Raw genomic sequence first — 26,434 nt, 5'->3', positions numbered from 1 at the left:
ATCTCTCTTTTTTTATGGCACATCCTATTGAATAAAGGAGACAAATGAGAGGCAGAGGATGGATGAGGAGATGAATAATATGCAAAGTGATAAAGAGACAAACAGAAATGCTTCTACGATACCTCCATGACTTCAGTATTTCTAATGTGCAGCGACTCAGTGCCACCACAGTACAGGTACTGCATCACCAACTGCAACACACACGCACAAAACATTAAGTGCACATGATATACCAAGGCAATCTACAAGTTTAACATTTTACGGCAATAGCGGTCCAACCTGAAAAATGTTGTACTTGACGTGACTAATTTCGATGCACGTGTTCTCCGCAGCAGGTCTATTAGAAAGCAGAGACTTAAACCTAAATAGACGGGGAAAAAGCAAGAACAAGTATTTATTTTTTTTATAAAAAAAGCTTTACCGACAGTATTTATGATAAGTTACTTTTTCATGGGTGTTTACCTTGCTGATGCTGTGAAAAGCAACACCTTGTGGGCATAAAATGGTTTTCCCTCCACCAGGAATGTCACATCTGACATCTCTTTATTATTCAGGAAGTGTGGATCTGAGGAAGCACCGGGGATAAGAGGTTTAATCCAACTTAAACAAAGGCCTTTTCAAATTCAGACTATTACAGAACAGTGTACCATACATGTTAATAAACAAGAACTGTTTGCACTACCGGTTTCCTCCCACAGTCCAAAGACCTGTAGGTTAGGCTAATTGGCGTTCCCAAATTTCTCGTAGTGTGTAAATGAGTGTGTGTATGTGTGTGCATTGCGATGGATTGGTACCCTGTCCAGGGTGTACCTCGCCTTGTGCCCTAAGCCTCCTGGGATAGACTCCAGGCCCCCCTGCGACCCCGAATACAGGATAAAGCAGTATAGACGATAAGTGAGTATGAGTGAGTGTTTGCAATGCTGATGTCTTGTAATTCTTTATGTGTTGCCTAGATGGCAGTAGTGTTCCTCCAAACCTGGAGAAAAAAAAAAAATAACTCTTGTCCACCCACTCACTTAGTGTTGGGGAACTACTGTATTTTGCAACATTTCTGTGCTCTGAAAAACTCGAATGGCTCCCTTAAACTGTCAGGTTCATAATGTAGTTTAAAAAAAAAAAAAAAAACTAACAAAAACTTAAACTTTCTGTTGTACTGGAGTATGTTCCCTTAATCAAATCAGAAACTGTTCATCAGTATAAGGTGAGTTACGGAACAAAGACATGAAAACGGATAAAAATATGTACATGGCTCACAATGGCCAAATTCTTATTGTTAGTGCAATAATTGTTGGCCTTTGGCTTCTCCCGTCAAGGGGGCTCTACAGCGGACCATCTGATCAGCACATTACTTAGCAAAGCTTGTACACATCAAGTGGGGGCAGGGGTAGCTCAGTGGTTACCCCGTTGTATTATGGTCCAGAAGGTCCCAGGTTAACCCCACCTACCTGCACCAACCCTTGACTGCTCAGTAGTACAATGAGATAAAAATGATAGTTGCTCTGGATAAAGGCATCACCAAATGCACAAATGTATGCAAGTGGGCTCTCAATATTTTGCCCCCATTCAGTGAGAAGAATGTTGGAAGAGGCATCAATTTCTTCACTCACAGCTGGAAATTTTTGGTGCTTTCTCTGGGCCACCAATTCTCCAAATCTACAATTAGATGCCGCCTCCAAGCTAACACACTGTTTGGAAGGCATGCCACAAAAAAAGTCTGCTGTTTTCCAAACCCAAGCACATGGAGCTCGCTAGATGCTATACTGCTTGGATCCAGGTTTTGTATTCCAACGAGACTTAAATAGTTTTTGACAAACAAGGTTTGGTGTAAAAAGAGTGTGCTAATATAGAACCAAATCCCTACTGGTCATTTTAAGTGACTGTTGTTAACTCCAACATCACTGAGAACCTAATTGGGATCAATGGCCTCACACATTTATTTTGAACGAAGTACTAAAAGCAGAATTGCGACATGGGCAATTCTTAAAAACTTTAATAGACTCATACATCTAATGTGAGACTGGCATAATTAACAACAGAGACATTTCCTGTAACATGTATACTGGTAATATTCAGCATAATATTATTAATTAGAGTGGATCCAAACAATAATAGACAGCCAGAGAGGACCATAAGGTGCAAAAATATATAAGGTGATGACACTTAACAGGACTTCACATGGAACAAAGATAGAACAGGAACATGATGAGTAGACCTGTCTACATGATAGCTCGCATAAGGAAATGTAATATATTTCCATATATCAGAAAGTTTTTCATAAACGTTACATCCAAAGTCCTAACCACTCACCTGCCACATCATTAGGTATACCTGTTCAACTTCTCATCACTCCAAATATGTAATTAGCCAATTATATGACAGTAAGGTAATTCATTTAGGTATGTATACATATAGTACAGTAGTATGTACAAGACAAATTGCTGAAGTTCAAACTTGAGCATAAGGATGGGGAAGAAGGGTGATTTAAGTGACTTTGAACTTGGCATGGTTGGTGCCAGACTAACTGGTCTAAAGCTGAAGCTTCTGACTTACTGGGATTTTCACACCATATCTAGTGTTTACAGAGAAAAAGCCTGGTTGATTTGAAAATGCAAGAAGTCAGAGGGAAATGGTCAGACTGGTTTGAGCTGACAGAACGGCAACAACTCAGATAACATCTCGTTACAATCGGGGTATGCTGAAGAACATCTTTTAATGCACAACACGTCAAACCTTAAAGCAGATTACCTAAGACCACACCAGGTGTAGTTCCTGTCAACTAAGAACAGGAAACTTGGGCTACAATTGGCATGGGCTCACCAAAATCAGGCAATACAAGTTTGGAAAAATCGTTTTCTGGTCTGATAAGTCTTGATTTCTGTCATGTAATTCGGATGGCAACAACAAAACAACAGATATTCTCTTGTCATACACCCTTAAGTTCAATTAAGCAGCATTTAAATTAAATACTTGACCTGAGTGCTGATCATGTCTATCTCTATATAACTACAGAGTAACGCACATGTCACAGGTCATCTTAAACTTGTTTTTTTTATCCATGACAATGAGTTCACTGTACTTAAATGGTCTTCACAGTCCACCAGATCTCAATCCAATAGTCAATGTCAATGTCACTATATCGTGATGTATGTCTGTTCACTAAATGTTAAAATGATTTGTTACCCATACATACATAGAGAAGCACAGTATATTGCTTACATATGAAGAAATGATCTTTAACCATGTGGTTCCATGGTAACTTATGTACTGTATTTTGTCAATTACCACATTAGCCAACATACCACACACTAGCATTACAGTATACTTACTACAGATATATCCCATACATGAAAAGGAACGATTTCATATATGCACCATATATGTTAATATATTAAGTACAATATATAAAAAATTCATATCCATGTATTACATTTTATATAAGAGGGTTGGAGATATATCCACAACCAAAGCCAAAATAGACATATTTCAAAACATAAACAGAAGCACATTATGACAAAGGAAGACACCACATCACCTCTATGTAGGCAATGCTAGGAATCTCAAAGAAAATTGTGATATTCCTTTTACCAAAGGTCCTAATAATGCTGGAGCAGACTGCTCTTCCCTATAATCACTATTCAATAAAACAAGTTCACTGGTATCTGCATCTAGGTGAAATCCACACAGAAAAGTGAGGAAAAGCACAGGCAGATTTTGTAACCGAAGACAGACGGAGCAAAACTATATTTGAGTGAGATTTTAAGTAGGTCACCGGTGCGTTACTTACCCAGTCGTGAGGTTTGTTTCTTTTTGATCTCTGTCAGCTTGGGGATTGGAAATGGCCCGTAGCATTGAGTGAAGATTACAGCTAACTGCTGGCTTATTACTTCGTTCTGTAAATTACAGGCAAACACACAGAGAGTCACTTAAATTATACATTATTAAAACATTCACAAGTCCATATTAAAAACAGATATTTTTAAGTAACGCCTAAGATATTGGGCTACATCCAGCATTCAGGTACATGTACGTATATGAATGTTAATGTTAGAGGCTGACAGGTTAAAACTTGGCTAATAATGTAAGGTGATCAAATCCTATACTGTATTAGTTTAAATTATAGCATTGTTAAGCTTGAGCAGTACCTCTTTGTATCCTGTCTACAATTATTAGTCACAGTGAATAATAAAAAAATGTTAGTAAAATGCTAGTGAGACTATATAGTACATTCACGTTGGCCATGTCAGAAATAGTGAAATTACAAGATAATGTATTGGAGATTCCTCTCAGATGCAAAAATGAGTTGTTTCTATAGAAACACACACAGAACCTTAACAGAGATAGAATGCTGAACTATACGACTTTCCCTCCTGCCAGCAATGTAATATAATTTTTAAATATAATTTTGGGGTATTTAGTATATGTTTAATGCATATTTATTTGGATTACACAATAATATATCCTAAAAAAAAAAAAAAAAAAAAAAAAAAAATATATATATATATATATATATATATATATATATAAGTATAATATTAAAAAAATACTTTTCATAAATTACATTTTGTGAAAGTATGAAAATGTACTTTTTACTTCTTAAATTTTTATTTTAGACTTAGTAAGTTGCATAAATCTCCAAGGGTTTCTCTCAAGTTACATAGCAAATAAGTGGGCTCAATTAAATATCTGATTAAGGTAGTAAGTGTAGAGGAAATACTAAAAATCATGCTAATTTGTCATCTGCAGTGACCGTGACCTTCTCCTTCAACAGAAGTAAGCAAAGACTTAAAATGAGGCATTTGCTTTGCCTTGCTAAAGGCCATGGACTCCATCTCATTTGCAAAGGCATTCTCAGGCAAGTTTTGCTGTGTTTAACAGTTATATACAGTATAACTAAACTAGTCTGGTATTTTTTCTAATTTCACATTAGACAAGCATTGACTCCAGTATTTAACTTTAGTAGGACTGGGTTAGGCAAATTCTAGCTAAAAATTTTTAAATAGAAAAAACTTGGTTACTTAAAGAGAATTTTCCTTTTTTTAATTAATGCACTAGAAAGGTGCACGGCACAGGTTGTCTAATGACCAGTTAAGAAAAGTTAGGGAAAGTTGCAGTTGTAAACTTTGGATTTAAAGACTAACAGACTTGCATCCTCTTATTTTACGCCTGGTTTAACCGTGGAAATCAAGGTTTTCCGTATTTGTTTGTTTGTATGACATCGGATCTTTTGTAATTGTCCCAAATTGTAATTATGACTTCAACAAGTGTAAAAGTAAGTTAAAGACACAAAATTACACTCAGATATTGTGAATTTTACATACTTAATACTAAATGGACTGACGTGAATGTTTAAGAGCTGGCTAAAAACATCTCAATCTCAGATGTTCAAAATTCTTATGAATGCTTTTTTTTTTTTTTTTTTGCACTATATCGACTCTGGTGAAAAGGTGTATTAATTTTGGTGTGATTGTCTGTATGTCTGATTAAAATGTATTTTTTTGGAACGAAGAATGGGTAGCCATTTAGGGGGAGAATTAAATCTTAAAATGTGAAACTATAAAATAAATAACTTCATGAACCATCCACACTTAAGCTGCAACTTCCAATGGCAGGCATTTTGTTTTTTCTTACCTTTAACAGAACATGTGAGAAAAAAAAAATCCTAAGCAAATAAAAACGATAACAGTATCGGTGACACTATATTGTACATAAACGTAAAACCTGGACTCATTGTAAAACCTGCGGTACACTACAGCGTTATCAAAGCGCTATTTTTCAATCTAGCAATCAATTAATGTGGGTAGATTCCAGGGCCCTTTTCACAAAGCATCTTAAGCCTAAAAGTTGCTCCTAGTGACAAAATTCTAAGAAAATTCTTAGAATTATGACATTTTCTTTGAATTTCCCCTTTAATTTAGGACTAAGTCTTAGTAAAGATAAAAAATAATTCACAAAACATCTTAGATCTAAAAACAGCTCCTAAGGTAAAAATTGTTAAAAGTAGAGAGGAGGACTTTTAAGAGTCTTAAGAATTTCTATTGCAGAGGACAAAATGGCGGAAAAAATAAATATTCTCCAAACACTGAACGGAACAGTAAACCCTGCTTTTCTGTCTAATTTGGTTTTCTTGTCCTTTTATTTGCTTCCATCTCTCTTGGATTGTTGGCTACATACCATCCAAAAGATGCATCTTACATAGTAAATAGACTGTCCTTCAATCATGTAAACTGGTAAAAGCTTAGCCATTTGAAAATGGATTACAAGTAATGAAATCAGTATTGTAAATAAATGTAAGAACTTATATAAGAACATATAGTAACTACTGTGTGGAAATCGGTTGCTTTAAAAGTTGACACATTTTCAACATTTGATTAACCTTAAGATATATAGCCTATAACAAAAAACTTTTAATAAAACTTTATGATTTTATTGTCTATTTTATTATCATATATTCTATTTTTCACAAAGCACATTTTAAGACCTTTACACATTTTTTATCAACCAATCACAGTCCTTGAATTGCTGCGTCATTCCTAGAAAAGGGGTCAACTACACCTCTAATATCTAAATCACTTTTAGTCTAGGACTCTCGGCTAAGATAGCTAAGATAGAAGTTCTCTGAGAGAATTCTAAGAAACTTTGTGAATACCGGCCCTGAATTCTAAACTTTATTAGCATAAATGGCAAACAAATGCAATTATCATGGATATGCCTGTTTATAAAAATTAACCTAAATATACAGTATTTCCAACATGTTAAGTTATGATTTATTACTCACTTTAACCCTGCCAAATCCCACAATAGTGATTATGGGAATCTATCAAATATATGATGTTAGAGCTCCACAAATTATTTTCTGGGGATTAGTGTTTTGTTCTATTTACAAGTTCAGGTGACCCCGCTAATATTTTTCTTTTGGACAAATGCATTGATAAAAGTTACTTTTTTTATAATAAAAACAAATGGGTGTGATTATGAGGCACTAATTCTTATGATTGTGCATGCACTTTCTAACATGCACCTTTAGCTCTTGGCAGTTCTGTGACATAATTGTTAGAAAAAAAATATTAATAGTAAAAAAGTTGTTAGTTCTACTTAAAGAAGAAATTCACATTAATTTACATTTAAACAACATTTCTAAAAGTATATATTTTTCTAGTCGCCTTAGTTTTTGTCAACTGCTTAAAACATTTGTTAATAATAATTTTATGAAAATCCCTGTGCCCCCCTATTCCCACTGAACCTCATTAAATTGCAAAATTCATTATCCACACAATGCCTTAGCTAATAATGATATAAATGTTCCTTTTAATGTTTTTTTATGTTCTTGAACAGGAATAACTGCCCTTGCATGCTTGAATCTTGAAATATATTTATCTGCTCTGTCAGGGGCACTCCCCAGACTTCCTCCCTGTGTTGCACGTGCAAAGTTTCTCAGACGAGTAGGTCATTACAACAATGTCAACATTCTGCACATAAAAAAAAACAGCTGAGCCCCTGTGTGCCACGAGTATGTATTACATCCCCTGAGTATTTACTGGCATGTCTTTTGTACCTAAGCTGCTGTCTTAGCTGTCTCAATGCGAGTGCTCTTAAACCTGATAATTCAGCGCACATGCATGCAATGAGTTTCAGTGAAAATATATCATGTGAAATGATGCACTCTAAGAAGTAAGGGTGAACCTTGCTGGCTCGGAGGATCTGGAACATAAGCGGGAGGCCATGTGTGATGAGCTCTTCAGTGTACTCGTCCTCCTGGATGCAGCTAAAGTCTTTAAGCAGGCCCTGGATCAGCGGCCGCCGCTGTTGCAGAAAGCACGTCTTCAGAGACTCCATCCACGTGTGCAGAGTCCACGGCACACCTACGTACACGACCAACACTCATCTGTTACTTCATGGTATCTATGCAGCTCAGAAATTAGTGCCACCCCTAGAAGTAGTTATTTATCTCTCTGCCTACTACTGTACTATATAGTATCAGTAATAACTCATGCAGTATGTGTCTGTGGTGGGAAATGAGGCAGTGGAGGCATGCCATAACCAAAATAAATGAGTGCTATCAGGCTGAGGATGTGATGGCAGTCGTGCAGTGTGGTTACTAACCCAAGCTGCGGATGTCTATGGTAATGTCCACATGGCCGTGTTCGGCGCTGTGGTACATGGCCTCTCGAAGGGCCCTCAGTTTCGCCTTGCCTGTGCGCAGTGTGCCCTCCGAGTGGCTTGTACGTTTCTCCCCGACAGCCTCCGAGCCCTCGGCCAGGATCTCCTCTAGAGACATCATGTCACCTTTGTCCTTCTCTGACTGGGACATAAGCTTCCGGAAAACGTTCCTGCGCAAACACACATTTACTTAGCCTCTTCTGATGCTCCTAATCAGTCATACAGGGGTAAATGTACAATAATAAAAGCTACATTATGCCAAAATGCAATTGCTCGGAGAGGGGAAATTATTAACGTACCAACATTAACTTCTAAGAACATTTGGTTAATGCGAGTGCCGTGACTGTGATGCACCATTACCTGTACCCATCATAATATTCCATATCCACATCCGTTTCGCTTATCTATCTATTCAGCTCCAAATGATGAACACAGGACTGACACTGTGTTTTTACCAACAGAAAGAAGAACTGGTGGTAAAAAAACAAACAAAAAAAACTTTAAAATATAATGTGCATCTTCAAAAGATGCTGAGTCCATTAATATTTATGACTCATTTATCAAGAAATGAAAATAATCTTTTGCACATTTTACCGCCGTCTGCTCTGGGGCATTATTATAACTCAGTTAAAGTACACGCTGACTCTGAGAATGCCTGGTTCGATTCACGCAAAGCAACAAATCAACATAAGTCTCGTTGTCTCAGATGTCTCAGGGGCTTGATGCACAATGAAGCAGGTCTCTTAAAGCTTGGCTCGGGCTGCAATATAGCTCCAATCCAGATGGGTCTTACTGATTGCCTTAAGATTGCGATGAAAAAGCCGGATGTCAAATGCATCGGAGTCTCAGTTAGAATTGTTACGGTGAATTTCAATAAGCCTACATTATGCAGCGCTGAGCCGGGGTGCGAGTGAAAGAGTGGGTGTCCACATTCACGCACTTTACAGTTCCTGCGCATTAGGGAACGACGCTTCTGGAGATGTATTTTACTCAGTAATGTTAAGAAAAAAAATAAATACCCAGATGTAGAAAAAACAATATCAGTTAAATGGGTAGGGTTAGTGTGTAATATAAAGTAAATACAGGATGTGTATACAGTATAAACACATTTACTATATGAAATTACTATAGAAAATGCAAATATTCTGACCAGGGGTTCTGCTGGAGATTTTGGGCTCCTTAAAACCCTAATATTTTGGGCATTATTGGGTTGGTCCATACTCACTCACACTTTACAGCACCCTTAATCTGACTGAACAAATAACATGTTTTAAATAAGTTCAAATAAAAAAAAGAGAAAGACCAATTTTTTATTTTTAGCAAGCGGTGCCAGACAAAATTCAGATGAGATCATGCAGGGCATCAAAGAAAACTTTTTACTTTCATAGGAACGCGTGAAAGCATACAGTACTTTCATATGCTTGTCTGAAGTGTTGTACAAGTCAGGAGTCCAAGTAACAGCAAGATGCCAGGGCACAGTTATAACACAGGAAACACACAAACAGATTTGAAACTAGCGGCCAAAGCATTGCATCAAAAAAGAACAAAAAAAAAATCTTCTTTTTCCTGTTTTGTTTTTTTCTTGAAAAAAAAATTACCAGTAGTGCACACACATTTTTTCTTTGTCCTATTTGCAATTCAATGACAAGAACTTGGAACTCATTCTTTCCCCTAAGAAGAAATAAATGTAACACTCATTCTACACCACCACTACATATTTATATGCCTTATAATAAGTTGCTCAGATTAATGTGCGCGTGTGTGTGTGTGTGAGAGACAGAGATGATGGCTGTTGCATAAAAACACCAAGTGCAAATCAACCTTCTATGTACTGTACACCTTTGGACTATTTATCAAACACAGGGAGAACATGAAAATTCCACACACACACACACATACACGGATTAGAGACTCAAACCCCCAACTCTGGAGGTGCGAGTTGACTAACTACTACAGTCTGTACTAATCCACCATGCCAATACATTAAAAAACAAACACAGTGGATCATTGTGTATGTTTTTGGCTGTTGTTAAACTATAAAAAAAGTTCTTTATTATAATGATTATTATAATGCTGCTTAAATGACACTATTTAACCTACATCACAGCTTTATAGTAGACAGACTACAGCAAGCCCAGTGACATTTACAATTTTCTCTGGAATGTAACAAACCTTAAAACTAAAGTAAATCTGATCAAATGGTATTATGATATACCATGTTTTGTATTATATGTAAATAAAAAGCTTAATTTCCGGTTGTGCCAGTGTTTCCAATGTACAGTAGTAAGGTGACATAAGAAAACAAAAGAGAAACAAAAAAACACTTCTGGTACAGATTCTTTTGGTTTAATTTGACAGATATGAATATTGTAAGGACTAAACAAAAGGGCGTTCAAGCCAAACTAGGACTTGTAAACTATACTGTATTGTGTAGAATAACAGCACACAGTCATGGAAATAAAATCCATCTTTATTTCTCTAATGAATCCCCTTCAACACGAATGCACTAATCCCAGTGTTTCACTAGTGCTTGGATACCATCATTGTAGAAAGGTTTCTCAGTGTGCTGGAGCCATGATCAGACTGCCTGGATTGTATGTGTCGAAATGTTTCATTCACCCAGTGCAGATTAGCAATCTTCTGCACTGGTCAGAGGCAGAGGGCTCTCCAGGCCCGCGATGTGCACTCACCTTTTAGAAATGCTCGTGAATGATTGTGTTTATAGTTCCCACAGAGAAGTGGGTCTCCTCCTCAAGTTGCCAACAATCAACTTTTAAGGATCAGGTGTTCCACTTGCTGAATGTTCAGGGGGACGACTGCAATGGCTGTATGGCCTTCTTTAAAATTCTTCAACCATTCAAATATTTTACTGCTGTTAAGAGTCTCATCAATGGACTGTGCTTGAAATCCTCAAACATCATGGAACAACATGGGACTACAAGTCTCGGTTTGACTTAAACGCCGTTGTTGATACATAAAGTGGGACTGAATCGACTCCTGATTTTTTATGCCGCATTAGTGTGTCTTACCTGTGCCCATGTGCTGCAGCAAGGCTGTATGAGTTCATATCCCCTAGAGGAGTCGAAGTAATGCCATTGCGGTATGTGGTTCCAATTAAGGGGTCTGCTCCCCTCTCCAAAAGCAGACTGACCAACTCAAAATTGCCTGTAAGTGAAGCAAAGAGGAAGTATATAAAATATATATATTATTAATCTGTTACATTATTATAGCACATTATTATCCATACTGAACATCATTTTATCACACTCTGTACTGTTTGTCTTTTTAAAGTACATTTAGAATGTAAAAAAGAAAAAAGGAAGGATTTTTAAAAAATGAAGAATTTCCTTCTTTTCTGGTCTGGTTCCTTTTATGGTTTCTTCCTCATGTCATCTTTTCAAAATCTACATCCAGATTTCCGCAAATCTGCTTTGTGGGAATATCTATTGTAAAAAGACCTGTGTCCGATAAAATGTAATTATTTTAATTACAACTCTTCTTTTAAACACGTACATGTTAACTAATCCAATTAAATATAATCAGGGCTGTTTAAAGCTTATCGTTTCATTCAAACGAGCCTGCACCGCATACTTTTCCCACTGTAGTATTTTCTCTGCTGTCAACACACCTGATTAAACTCACGTTCTCATTAACAAATTAACATAAAATGGGTTACACCTGTGTTTCACAATCAGCCTGCAGGAATGCTGCACAGAAAACCTCCTATCATCAACAGACGTATTCACGAAGTGCTTGTTAATGAGCCGATGTGTTGACTCCTGCCTGTATGAGTAGGGGCTCTACTTATGTATGCAGAGAAGGGTTATTTGAGGACCAGTATTGGAAGACACTGTGCTAAATGATTACACTGGAAACGAGTTATTTATGATCTGCCTGACTGTGCTTGATGAATTACATTCGAGATAAAAGCCGTTCTTTCGCCCGAAGCATTTTTCGGGTAAATACACCTGAACAAAAAAAAAAAGAAAAGAAAAAAAACCCACTCAATTAAATGAGAATAATGAGTAACATGGAAATGTGCTGCATCTGCATTAGAGGCACTAAAAGGACTTTAGGTTTTCCTTTTAAAAGATGAGTTGTGTGGATTTTTTTAGGTTTCTGAGAAATAAGTAGTAAGTACAAATAATATACTGTAGGTCCAGTTTCTCTAAAGTACCATAATCTTAAGATCATCTTCAATAGGAAAAGAGAGAGAGAGATCATTTAGAGGTAATCTCTATGTCAGATTTAAAAAAAATAAACAAACAGGAAAAAATACACTTTATTTTAGAAATATGAATCTGGTTAAAAATAAATAAATGAATAAATAAATAAATAAATGTTGCAAAGGCTATCGTTTGCATCCCTGAATTTTTTTTTGTACTGCTGTTTATGCACCATTTGGGGGAAGGGGGGGGCATAAGACACTAAAAGGAAAATGCCACCCCCAATCTGCTTGTGTGAACCCATAGACACCCATGTTTAGCTACAGTTGATGTAGAACTGCAAGTACCCCTCTTGTCTGAGAGCACATCCAATTTTGCTCCCTAAGACTCCTGGAGAATGTGACATCATCACTTTCCAACTCTTTGGATGGTGATGGTCTTTCACCACTCTGGAGCCCAGGATTTGTAGATTGTTAACTTAAATACCCATTTTAGTGGTAATATATAGTAATATAGTAATAAAGCAGTCTAAAAAATGTATTTTGACTACATCAATGTGGTTAGCTCCCCATCAATTTGTATTAGTATTTTATCTAGACTTTTTTTCGGCTGCTCCTATCAAGGAGTCGCCACAGCAGACCATCCGATCCACACATAGCTGACGCAACCGTCCCATTTTTTTACCGTGCTTGGGGCTGGCACTGCATGCAAAACTGGCATTAGGCACTTGCATCATGCAAAACTGGCTGGACAGCATTTAATAAAACTTGCCTGAAGTTAAACCTGCACAATAAATGAAATTAAAATGTTTAGTAGAAGTGAAGTTATGAGCAGTTTTGTGCCAGATTGGAAACAGCACCTTTTGACAGCGTACTGCGCATGTGTCCAACTATGGGCGCGTCTTAAATCACATCCTGAGGACTTTGTTGCACCTGCTTCTTTTTCATTTATGCAAATCCAAGCAACTTTCTCTCTCTTTTTTTTTTTTCTCGTCTGCAAAGTGGTATTTTACGTAATATGGCCTACAGATATTTTTCTGTGATATTAAACTTTTTGCTGGAATACTAATGTTTGGAAATCAAAAATAAATAAATAAATATATATATATATATATAGTACTGTAAAAATAAACGTATAATTTTTTTACCAAAAAACTCTTAACAGTGCAAACAAAACCTTTAACATTGTCAATGTCCCCCAGTTTGTTGTCACAAAAAACATTTCATGCCATTTTTTTCCTTTTTATAGTGTAAATCTGATTTGCTCAGTACATTTCTACACAGATTTACAGAGATGGATGAAAATTTGTGCACAGTTGACATATGGCCAACATTCAGTGACTTGCTCCAACAGCAGATGTTTATTCGCTTACAAGCCATCTGAACAAGTATTGACCATTTTTCTACAATATGGGTTTATTTTTCTACACACACATGAAATCTGGTGTCGTATTACAATACACTACATTACACATCAAAAAAAGAAAGTCTTAGTTAAATCTCTGTTTTGAACATTACAGTTCAGGACGTACAAATGCCGCAATCAGTCTAAAAAAATGACCAATGGCCAGTTTTCACAGAATGGAAATTACTGTCTTGTCCTTTGCACATCTGTACAGGATAGTGAAGTGAAAATGTCTTGGCATTAAAGAAAAAAACCTTGCAGATACAAGTGCTGGGGTAATTGACCAGCTGAATGTCAAATGGAGCGCAAGGAATGAGGGTTGATGAGTTTTGGATGTGATGAGCCTCAAACAACCCCTTAACATCGCACTTTCCTTTACAGCCACATTAAAGCACTTTTGCAGTGTGCAGATCTTCTGCTCAGCCTTGATATCCTTTAGCTAGAAAAATACAAGATGATGGAGGCATTTACTAGACCTGAGCACCTAATCCAGTAAGCTTCGAATGCCTCCTGACTGAGGACCTTTAGGCTAAGTGGACTAGTTAAGTGATTTTTAAAATCATGCAAGAAACTGTTTAGGTAAATATAATAAATGGCCTCATTTATATTCTTTTGGTCTCATTCATATTCATGGACTCTTTTGGGTTTTTGTGTTGTAGAAGAAAAGAAAATTGTGCCCATGTTTTTGTCTGGATTAGTAGTATCATATTTTTTAAATATGCTTAGCAACATTACTAATTGTATTAATTAATAATATCAGATGTTTACTTTTAAATATCTGAATCAATTTAATGAAGTAAGTTAACATACATACACACAAACATTGTCTATACCGTTTTATCCTGTATACAGGGTCGCGGGGGGCCTATCCCAGGAGACTTAGGGCACAAGTCAGGGTACACCCTGGACAAAGTGCCAATCCATTAAAAGGCACACACATACCAAACGTATTCACACACTACAATTTGGAAACACCAATTAGCCAAATCTGCATGTCTTTGGACTGTGGGAGGAAAAAAAAGAGTATCTGATGAAGATCCACCAAGCATGAACATGCAAACTCCATGCACACAGACTGGAGACAGGAATCGAACCCTCAACCCTGAAGGTGCAAGGCCACAGTGCTAACCACTAAGCCATCATGCCATCTTGAAAAAATACAAAAATGCAAAAAAAAAAAAAACAGAGAAATCCCACGGAAGTTTTCAATCATGTTTCTTTGTCTGATTAAGGGTTAATGCATTGATATATTAAAATCATTTAAAAGAGAAAAGCATTAAAATATAGTATTTCGACTTTTGAAATAAATTAAAGAAATAGTTGTTGGTAATCCCAATGGTTCTTAGTCATTATTTTGAAACCAAGAATTGCACAACTGCAAAAGCAAGTTGGTAACAATATGACATTATAACATGAAACACTTAACTAGGTAAAATATAATACTTCGGAAGAAAAAAAATTTAGATGATAAAAATATTAGGAATAAAAATACTTATCTTCATGAAATGTCCCCCAAATTATGGAATGATTCCGAATGTGATATGCAGAGTGAATATTTAATAAGTTGATATGCATGTCTGCTTGTAACAGAAGGATGATATTCAAGGTGATACAAATAGATTGTATGCCAAAAATTATTATTTTTTTTTTTTTCTGGGAGACTAGGGTTTTACAGAATGTTCATCAAAATTAATATTTGTTGACTGTCCGTCAGAGTTAATAGTGAGTAACTATGAGAAAATAAAATGGAATATGAAAGTTAATGTATTAGCAGAACAATTTCATTTTATTACATAGAGAATTTAAGATAACTACGGGCGTGGTCACAAAGCAGTTTTACTAAAATCTGAATATAAAATTTAAATTTATCTGTAATAAGCAAACTGGAGGTGATGACAGCAAGAAAAAACTCGCTGAGGAAGAAACCATAAACAGAACCAAACACAATAGGGAATGCCTCTCCGTGGTCAGCTTGCCGTAAACACTAACACTGAGATCCCCAGGTATCTCACACTGCGGAAAACCTCTCTGAATGACATGTTGCTGAGGATTGCTTAGTCACCTGCAGCAGAGGCCAGCTGGAGCGGTGTTTCAGCATAGTTCTCGGCTCCATCCTGCAACGCCCCCTCCACGTTGGCTCGAGCATCCAGTAGCAGCTAGCATGATCAGGTCATAAGAGACAAAATGCATCATTTTCATTTTCAAAGTGTTCCACTTCACTCACTGTGTGTTTCTAAGATTTTTTTTTTTTTTTTTTTACATATGCAACTGTAGTGTGCACTACACTACTGCATAAAATTAAAATACTGCATTAAATTACTGTAGCGTATAAACACAACTGTATGAACGTAAGAATAGAAAGTGTACAGACACATGCATCTTGACAGATGTAACATGACTTTCCGTCTTGCGTAATTACAGATGTGTAACTGGGTGAGCATACAATTTGTATACATATGTTCCTATAACATGCTACATATATTTTATGGTTGATTAAGTGAATAAAAAAAGACAAGGCACTAAGAAAAGCCAGCAGTTCATAGTTTAAGTGCAATTACCTTCACCCTCATCAGATTTGTAATTACCTGAAAGACAATGTCCTGTTACATCTGAAAGAATATATATACACTAGAATATATATATATATATATATATATATATATATATATATATATACAGTGGTGTGAAAAACTATTTGTCCCCTTCCTGATTTCTTATTCTTTTGCATGTTTGTCACACTTAAATGTTTCTGATCATCAAACACATTTAACTATTAGTCAAAGATAACACAAGTAAACACAAAATGCAGTTTTTAAATGATGGTTTTTATTATTTAGGAAGAAAAAAAATCCAAACTTACATGGCCCTGTGTGAAAAAGTAATTGCCCCCTGAACCTAATAACTGATTGGGCCACCCTTAGCAGCAATAACTGCAATCAAGTGTTTGCGATAACTTGCAACGAGTCTTTTACAGTGCTCTGGAGGAATTTTGGCCCACTCATCTTTGCAGAATTGTTGTAATTCAGCTTTATTTGGGGGTTTTCTTGCATGAACCGCCTTTTTAAGGTCATGCCACAACATCTCAATAGGATTCAGGTCAGGACTTTGACTAGGCCACTCCAAAGTCTTCATTTTGTTTTTCTTCAACCATTCAGAGGTGGATTTGCTGGTGTGTTTTGGGTCATTGTCCTGCTGCAGCACCCAAGATCGCTTCAGCTTGAGTTGCCGAACAGATGGCCGGACATTCTCCTTCAGGATTTTTTGGTAGACAGTAGAATTCATGGTTCCATCTATCACAGCAAGCCTTCCAGGTCCTGAAGCAGCAAAACAACCCCAGACCATCACACTACCACCACCATATTTTACTGTTGGTATGGTGTTCTTTTTCTGAAATGCTGTGTTACTTTTACGCCAGATGTAACGGGACACGCACCTTCCAAAAAGTTCACCTTTTGTCTCGTCGGTCCACAAGGTATTTTCCCAAAAGTCTTGGCAATCATTGAGATTTTTTTAAGCAAAATTGAGACGAGCCTTAATGTTCTTTTTGCTTAAAAGTGGTTTGCCTTGGAAATCTGCCATGCAGGCCGTTTTTTTGCCCAGTCTCTTTCTTATGTTGGAGTCGTGAACACTGACCTTAATTAAGGCAAGTGAGTCCTGCAGTTCTTTAGATGTTGTCCTGGGGTCTTTTGTGGCCTCTCGGATGAGTTGTCTCTGCGCTCTTGGGGTAATTTTGGTCGGCCGGCCACTCCTGGGAAGGTTCACCACTGTTCCATGTTTTTGCCATTTGTGGATAATGGCTCTCACTGTGGTTCGCTGGAGTCCCAAAGCTTTAGAAATGGCTTTATAACCTTTACCAGACTGATAGATCTCAATTACTTTTGTTCTCATTTTTCTCTGAATTTCTTTGGATCTTGGCATAATGTCTAGCTTTTGAGGTGCTTTTGGTCTACTTCTCTGTGTCAGGTAGCTCCTATTTAAGTGATTTTTTGATTGAAACAGGTGTGGCAGTAATCAGGCCTGGGGGTGACTACAGAAATTGAACTTTTAACTGTGATAAACCACAGTTAAGTTATTTTTTAACAAGGGGGGGCAATTACTTTTTCACACAGGGCCATGTAGATTTGGAGTTTTTTTTCTCCCTTAATAACATAATCTTCATTTAAAAACTGCATTTTGTGTTCAATTATGTTATCTTTGACTAATAGTTAACGGTTTTTGATGAGCAGAAACATTTAAGTGTGACAAACATGCAAAAGAATAAGAAATCAGGAAGGGGGCAAATAGTTTTTCACACCACTGTATATATATATACAGAATACACCCAGTAGTTACATTCAGGGCTGCAACATTTAAAATGTCAAAATCGATAAAATTCTGAAAAAATAAAACAATAAAGAAATAAAATAAAAGCAGCCACAAATTTAAGCGCATACACTACCTCACACCACAAGCAGCAAAGCTAGTTGACTTAATTACCTTATGGCTATTTTATAACCCAGTTGTTTTAACAAAGATACACATAATACTGTATACAGTGTACAACATATATATACATTATATACGTTACTCCTTATTTCATCTTCCATAGTTGTTTATGTAACAACCTCAGCAGCGACCTCATTTCCCCTCTCATCTGTTCCATTCACTCAGCATTCAGCATCACCAGTATACTAATCACCGGCCAGATCATCTGTCAGTAGATGCACCTGTTTTTCACTGATTCATGCTTTAAGATAGGTTTCATTTATTCTTGAATAATTCACAGGTCACTGTGAGGCTTAACGATCAAAAACAATTCCTCTAAAACTGGTCAGGTACAGAGACTGGATTGCCAAAAACTTGCCAAAAATTAACCTCAAAAAAGACATTTAGGCTTCGGGCACTATTCTTCGATACTACATTAAAAATACAAGAAAGTCTGGCTCTTTGGACACAAATGTGGCATGACAAGAGTTTTGCATTGTACTGTATGTTTGTCATCAGTATATCTAATTACTGTCCTGCTTTCAGTTCACATCAACTATGCTGGGAGTCAACCACAAAGCTTCTGCAGACCAGAAATTATTTGTCTTGCACAAATATGTAAAGCAAAACTAACTTATCATCCAAGTGTTGTTACTTGGCTTTTACTTTTATTTTGATTTGTTTGAATTGCATGAAAAATGCTAATAAGACTCTTGTAGTGATTGAGCCAAGGGTCCATTGGTTACACTTCAATTTCTAGTTGCAAAACAAAGTGTGCGGAAAGCAAAAAAGTTAAGGTATACCATGACAGTTTGTTTGGTTGTATAAAAAATGGACATGAGCATATATTATATATTTTACTGCAATTAATAACCAGAGCTCTGTGGTAGTATTACTTTCCGGAAATGCTGAAAAGGAATGTTTTTATTTAATCTTGTTTATAATTAAATTATCGCTCATGTGTCTTTTTAAAATAGTCAAACTAACTGATCAATTAATAGATCAACAGATTCATTGATTGATTGAAATAAGCAAATAGTTAATGCATAATGACACTGCTACTGTATAAGACACTTATAAAATGAGACAAAATGAATTAATTCACCAATTCTAAACTTTACTGTAGATCTTACTGATCACCTAAATGATGTGTTGGTGATTTAGCCCATGCATTTCCACAGTCTACCGCTAATCTGACTTGCTCAATGCCAATCTCAATGCTTAAATGAGAAGGAACCAAGGGCGGCAAGAGCCCAGCAATCAAGCAAAAAAAAAAAAAAATCTTTTTCTTAAGAAAATGCTTTCATTTGTAGGGAAACTCAAAAGTAAAATTAAAAAAAAAAGCAGGTGGATTTTGCTTCAGTGATAAAGCTTTTGCGTTCTTAAGAGATCAAACACTCCAGACTGTATGCGTTCTGATGAAGTTCATGCGATTTTAGTAGAAAACATGTCCTGCTATGCTGTTTACTGACTCATTAAATCCAACCTCAAGAGGTACGTCCAGTCCACAGCAGCATTTTTTGCCATTATTATTATGATGGTGCATAATAATAATAATAATTATAATAATAATAATAATAATAAGTAGTAGTAGTAGTAGTAGTAAGGAGAGTGCAGATATGGAAGGGATTGCATTTTTTTTTTGTTGCATCATTACTACCTGCACGACAGGGACGTGTCCGTGCAACACGGCGAAAGTGAGTGGTGTCCCCTGCCTGGTGTCAGGATAAACTGAGGGGTGTCTGTGTATTGAGCTGGGAACCTGGGAAGTCATATAGGGGAGGTTCAGGGAGAGAAATTGCATTCAGCCATTAAACACTGGAGTTAAGTTGGACGTGGAAGAAAAAAGAGAAGCAAGAAAAAAATGTAAAGGAATGACTGAGAGGATTTTTTTAAGCAGGAAAGTTGGAGGCAGCTTTTCCCCCCACCTGCCCCTACGCTCACCTCAGACAGTTGAGAATAGACTTATGAGATTTTTTAATAATATAAATCCACTCCATGCTGACAACTAGCCTTCCCTTTCCTCACTCTCCATATAATAACTCACACATATCTCAGTGCTTTAGCCAGAGACCTGGCCATAATCTGCAAGGTTCTTTGCAAGTTTTAAAGGTATTGACAGATAGACTGGAGGACAGATAATTGGCAGAGAGCGCAAATGCTGGAGGACACGCTCAGGAGTGACTCATAAGCAAGTACCAAAAGCAGCGGAATTAACTTAAACATCCCCCTTTTAGGCTGTGCTTTATATCTGGCAAAAATCTTTTTATTAATCATGTACTGTTACATAAAGCAGCTATCTTGAGTTATAAATACTGACATTGACTGCATTCAAATATTGCGTACTGTATATGGCAGTCTGGGGGAAAATACATCAAAAATTAGGTTTTGCTCTTCTTTTGGCCTATACATACTTTGACCCCTTTGAAGTCATAAATATATTGGGTGTTCAAGTCAAACGGGGACTTGTGATGGAATTTATTGTGAGTGAAAGAATAAAACTGATTGAAATTTACAGAAGACTTCAAACACAATCTGGTGATTGACCTTTATGTCAACTCGCAGACAAGACACTGTGTGTGGGATCTGTACATATGATCATTCACAAACACCACTTGCACATTACAGGAACTTGGCTGGGAGGTCTTGCCACATCCGCTATCCCTCCAAGCCATTTCCAGATGTTTGGAAATCCTGGGGGGCCAGCTTTTCAGACGTAAAGGCAGTCAAACCATAGCTTCAGCGTACTGAGAAAACTTTCTACCATACAAGTATGTACAGTAAGCATTAGTGAAACACTAGGATAAGCACATTAGTGTAGCAGGGGATTATATAGAGAAATTAAGCTAGTTTTTAGTCTCATATTATGTTCTGTTATTCTGAAAAATCAATAGTTCCAGTTTGCCTTGAACACCCCTCATAGATATCACCAAAAGAGAGTTAAAATGCATGTAGTTGGTAACTGTACTTGGTTAGTACAATTTTCTCCATCTTCACATTTAGGTAAGTGGAGGTAAGTAGAATTTAGAATGCTACAACTTTACATGCAAAAAAGACACATTTCAGCTGGAGTATATCTGTACTTTACAGAATTATACAGTAAATATTAGAAAATGCCAACATTTCCCCAACTGAAGAGTTTTCCCAGGCTGCCAAAAATATAGCCTTCAGTTCACAGATGCCATATTCTAAATGCGATATTTTTGTGCATTATGAAACAATAACACTTATAACTGAATAGGCACTTGGCATTTTGCTCAAGAGTCACTCCCTCTATAAGAAACCACAAACAGATCAAAATACAGGCAAATCCATAAAGCTTTTTCTATTGCCAAGTCAGCTTTAATAAAGTTTGGGCTATATCAGTTTAATCTAAATGGAATACTGGATGCTTTTGGCTTGAATTGGACACAATCGGCTAAATGTGTGTACTCTGTGATTAAATGAAATTAAAAATGAATTTATATTTACATCTCTTGTCATTGCATGCATCAGTAAATTGTCTGTTTTTAAGGTTTAAGCAGACACATTTTGAACTCATGCTCACTGATTATCGCTCAGATACTCATATCAAAGCACATTATTGAGTTCTGCGCATAATACAGTAAGTACGGTGACGCTAATATGGAAATTGTGTAGTTAAAAGATTGAGAAATATAATTACAGATCTGTGGTGGTTCCTGAGAGCTGATAGGGTTAAATACAGCACTATTCACTGACACTTACTACATGGCATGCTGACAGCAAGAGAAGAACAGGGACAGACATAAAATACTGATACAGAACATTTTACATCTACAAAGACACTCTGGATTACATTTGTAGGATCCTCTGATGTATACTGACCTCGCTATTTATATCAGCCCCGGCGTCCAGCAACATCTGAACCATGGCTTCGTCACCACGGACACACGCGTACATGAGCGGGGTCATTCCCTGCACAAAAGCATATGCAAATAGATATGTATGAGAAGGGATGGAGGTGATTAAAAGCAAAAAAACAATATAAAAAATGACTCATTGAAATGCAGTCTAGTGTTGTATGTGTCACTGACAAAACAAAGCTGATGAACTGGAATGAAAGCACAATGATTACTGATTATACCAAAGATACTGTAGTTTGCATTGACAGTAGTCTGCTTCAATAAATATATTTTTAATATATGAGACTTAAAATGGCTATGAAATACTGATTTTAGGACGTAAGGAAACACCAGATAACAGTTTAAATTATAATTATTGCTATTTTATAATTAACGCTTTACCCAATATGAAGACAGTGGGCCAATTAACCTTTTGACAACCATTAAAATATAATAAACCCAATTTCTCAAGAACAATTTTTCACTCAGCATACAACACAAATCATTATCAACAGAAGAAATTGTTTTTTACAATTGCAATTCCGTGATAAAGTATCAATAAGTAATCCAGTTATGGAAATACAATCATGCACAGCATGCACTCATTGCACTTGATAATACAGCATCTCTTAGTTTTCATTTACAATGAAAAGAAAATTTTGGTTCACAGACCTCATTTGCATGTTTTCTGTCGGTCTGTGAGAAAATGTATAGACATCATTAGTGTTACAGGATTCTCAAAAATGTCCTCTAATTAGGTTTATCCACTTGTCTCTAAAAACACATAACTTTATTTCCACTTTCCTTATTTATTTGCAAATGCAGCTGGACAATATGCACTCAGACACTTTAGCAGTTTTATAGTGTATACAGCAAATTACCCAGCAATTAACACTTAAAAAGATGAATCAACTCCCAGCAGTGTTTATGAGTCAGTTAAAGTTAAATCAACACTGGGTATTTTATTATGTACAAGACTTCAGATGACAATCCTAGTTATTTATGTTGTTTATTATTTAAAGGTCATCCAAAGGAGAGATAAAATGGTAGAAGCCCTAACCCTCTAATCAGCAACCCACTGATCCACCACTGCCCCTACAGATTCACATACATAACAGTCTAAAATTACACACTTCAACTTGTTTTATAAGAAAATGCAAAATTTTAATCTAACTGCTTTAGACGCAGTTTAGTTATAAACAGACCGTTCAAATTTTATCTGATTTTATCTAATCAGCCTCGAGTTACATATGTTCAGGTGTACTGAATGGCATGTAGCAGGCATATTTAAAAAGCTCACCATGTTTTTAATAATTACTAAACTTTAGAGACTTGAAAGTATTTTGATACCAAATTTGTAAAGGTACACCTAAAATCCTACAACTAGCTTGCATTTATAATTATGACATTTAGAAGATGTGCTTATACAGAGCGATTTACACTTAGTATTATACATCTAAGCAGTTGAGGGTGAAGAGCCTTGCTCAGAAAACCTGGTAGTGCTGGGGTTTGAACCGGGGACCTTCTGTTCAGTAGTCCAACACCTTAACCACCCAGCAACCCCTGCTTGCAAAAATATGCTTTTCATATTATGCACATTAGGTATAAAGTGCTAGAGTGAAAACTCCTGCAGTGATATCAATGTAGGAAGCTTAGTAGTAAAGGAAATGAAAATGACCAAAAATAAACTATGGTCTAAGAGCTAAAATAGGTAATTTGTCCACTCTAGACAGATGAAATTTATCAGACATTCAGAATAACACTCTGAGTCGGCTCGTTCCTACTCAAATTAGTCACAGCTGGACTCCAACAATACACACCATTATAACAACCACCTGAACCTCAAGTATGTGCAGTATCTGCAGTGTTTCAATCACTCGTGTCAAGGCTCAACAGCTGGACTGTCAGCTAAAACTAGAGGAAAGAATAACCTGAGACACAAATGAATTCATTTAATACACTTTGCATATTTTTCATCCTTCTTAAGTAGGCTATATCCGGTAAAATATAAGCAACTGCATATCTTCTTGTTCCTATAACTGCAACCCAGGCACGATTTATGACAGAAAGCAATAAAATGTTCTCCCGAGTAAATAAAAAAGAAAAATAATCTACCTAGACCATCTTCTTTGGGGTAAAACTGATATAGGTTATCACTGTTATCACTTTTCCAAAGTAATATATGCTTCAGATTTACACATTATGTTGCCTCAGAAAAGGTGAGACTTCTCTACCAAGATTAGCAACTTTCTGTTTCTTGGGGCTTTCCATAGTCTACCCAAATTGTTTACATGCCAATTCAAATCTATAAGCCAGTTCTGAAGCCTAACACATGCTTCCTCCAAGATAGAATTCCCAGCTATTGTCATTGAACTTGCAATCTACTAAAAATAGGTATTTTGGAAAAAAGTAGAGTACTCCAGTAGGAAACCCACCAACCACAGGGAGAACATGCAAACTCCATGCACACAGAGAATTGGGGATTTCAACCTGAACGGTGACCCAGGAGGATCGAAAGGCGACAGCGCTAACCACTAAGCCACCGTGCCACCCACAATCACAGTAGGGATACAAATAAATATTTTAAGATTTTTAGAATGAGAAAAAAAAAAATGAGACAAATGAGAAATATCCAACTATGGTTTAAATTTTTCCCAACCTGACTATCACACCATGCCCAATATGCATTAAAATAATAAAAATGTTTTACAAGACTATTTATTTTCCATGAGAGAATTAGGAATATTACAAAATTTGTAACACAATTTGGTAAGCCGGTTAGAACTACATCTATCTGAGGTATTGCATCTCAGTTTCAATACTTACAGAAGAAAATGAGTTGGTTTGACAGTCTAAAATGTTTATAAAAATTTGGTACAAAAAGGTATAATTATCCAAATGCAATCTAGCGGTGCATCAAGTAAATGTCATGACAAACGCTGACCGTGGACTGTACAAGTGAAAGAACTTGGGCTAAAGTTCTTGGAGGCTCCTGCTTTGTGTTTAAAAGCCAGGATCACCACAAAACCTTCTTGGGTAGGAGTTGTGATATAGAAAGAAAAGGATAAGAAGGTGGTGGGTGCAGAAACCATCATTAGTAGAAAAAGAAACAGATGGGAATTTAAAGGAAGTTAATGAGAGGCTTCAGGCTTTCTCCCAGGCTTCAGTTAGACTATAACTCGTAGTAGAGCTCCTTGCTTCAGCTTCATGTTCAATAGGTCAACTTCTAGTGTAATGCACAGTCCTGTAAAGACTTCATAAAGTAGTTTCAAGTGGTTAAAAAAATATTTTTTTTTTTCAATAAAAGAATCTTCATGTGTGCAGATGGTTATATTTTAATTACACTGTAATTTGAGTTTTTTTTTCAGCTCAGTTATATTTTTGCACATATCTATCCCCTGACATCATTTAAATCCATCATCGGCCTTGTTATTTATTTTCGCAATATATCTTTACCACACTGAAAGAAATTATTCATAAACTGACATATAAATTCAGGGCAGAATTTTCGCTCTAGTAAAAGATATAAAAACCCAAAAAACAAATGTAATAAAATTAAGTACAGTAAATTCACATTAATTTGTTTTAGTAAAATGTATATAAATATATAAAAGCTACACATGGCCATTTTTTTTATATTAATATTAATATTTGTATTGTACTATTAAAAGAAAATTCCACGAGTAACACATCAAAAATATGCTTATAATGAAATGTTTCAAATGTGTTTCATGACACTATGGTATACTAATGCAATATTCTTGTTATTTCTGTAAAAGGTAATGGTTCTCACTGAACAATGATGCTGTTTAATAGGACAAAAGAAATTCATCAATCTCAAATATGCATATATAAAACAATACAGGTTTTATTTTTATCCTCTTAAACAAAAGAGCAGCTAAACAGCTCAGTTACTCTGAGTTATGCTAAAGATTTAGCTTGGTTATTAAACAAGCGATATGATAACTAAAATGATGGCAATATTGGGCCATCAACAGCAGGAAGCCTGGAGAACTCTTTCTCAGTAATACATTAAAAATACAAAAAAAAAGTCTGGCTCTTTGAAAGCAAAATATGAAGACGAGAGGGCTGGCGTAGGAATTCTGCACATTACTGTATATATTGATAGTCATTTAGTGTGGATTTTTTATTTCATTTATTTTTTACCTCAAGCTAAACATCTTTAAGCTAAAAAAAGAAGAAAAAAAAAGAATTATGTGAGTATCTCTAATTTCTCCCCAGTGTACTGAAAGGAATGGGAAAAGATCCTGCCAGAGTCAAGACATAAACTGCTGGTATCCATTTGGCCCACAGGTGGTAATAAACTCCAACTCAAACAGTGGCTTGGAAGAATCTTAGAATGAGGGATATCAGTGTGCT

The 26,434-nt window shown here is 36.2% G+C and overlaps 1 protein-coding gene across 2 annotated transcripts in view; it reads right to left on the bottom strand.

Moving 5' to 3' along the window:
- btbd11a (BTB (POZ) domain containing 11a) overlaps nt 1-26,434 on the bottom strand; it is a 241,770-nt gene that overhangs the window by 1,092 nt on the left and 214,244 nt on the right. Inside the window, exons 6-15 of one of the 2 annotated variants that reach the window (XM_053508588.1) lie at nt 22,038-22,127; nt 19,852-19,953; nt 15,790-15,883; nt 11,187-11,322; nt 8,101-8,327; nt 7,681-7,859; nt 3,785-3,890; nt 463-565; nt 280-361; nt 123-191 (exon numbers count right to left, since the gene is read on the bottom strand). In XM_053508588.1, the coding sequence (XP_053364563.1) occupies nt 123-191; nt 280-361; nt 463-565; nt 3,785-3,890; nt 7,681-7,859; nt 8,101-8,327; nt 11,187-11,322; nt 15,790-15,883; nt 19,852-19,953; nt 22,038-22,127 (1,188 nt within the window). The remainder of the gene's footprint in view (nt 1-122; nt 192-279; nt 362-462; nt 566-3,784; nt 3,891-7,680; nt 7,860-8,100; nt 8,328-11,186; nt 11,323-15,789; nt 15,884-19,851; nt 19,954-22,037; nt 22,128-26,434) is intronic. The other variant, XM_053508589.1, reaches the window with a different exon arrangement.

The sequence above is a fragment of the Clarias gariepinus genome, chromosome 12 (assembly GCF_024256425.1).
Source record: "Clarias gariepinus isolate MV-2021 ecotype Netherlands chromosome 12, CGAR_prim_01v2, whole genome shotgun sequence".
NCBI lineage: Eukaryota > Metazoa > Chordata > Actinopteri > Siluriformes > Clariidae > Clarias > Clarias gariepinus.
The sequence above is the reverse complement of the archived record's forward strand: the minus strand, read 5'-3'. Positions and strand labels throughout refer to the sequence as shown.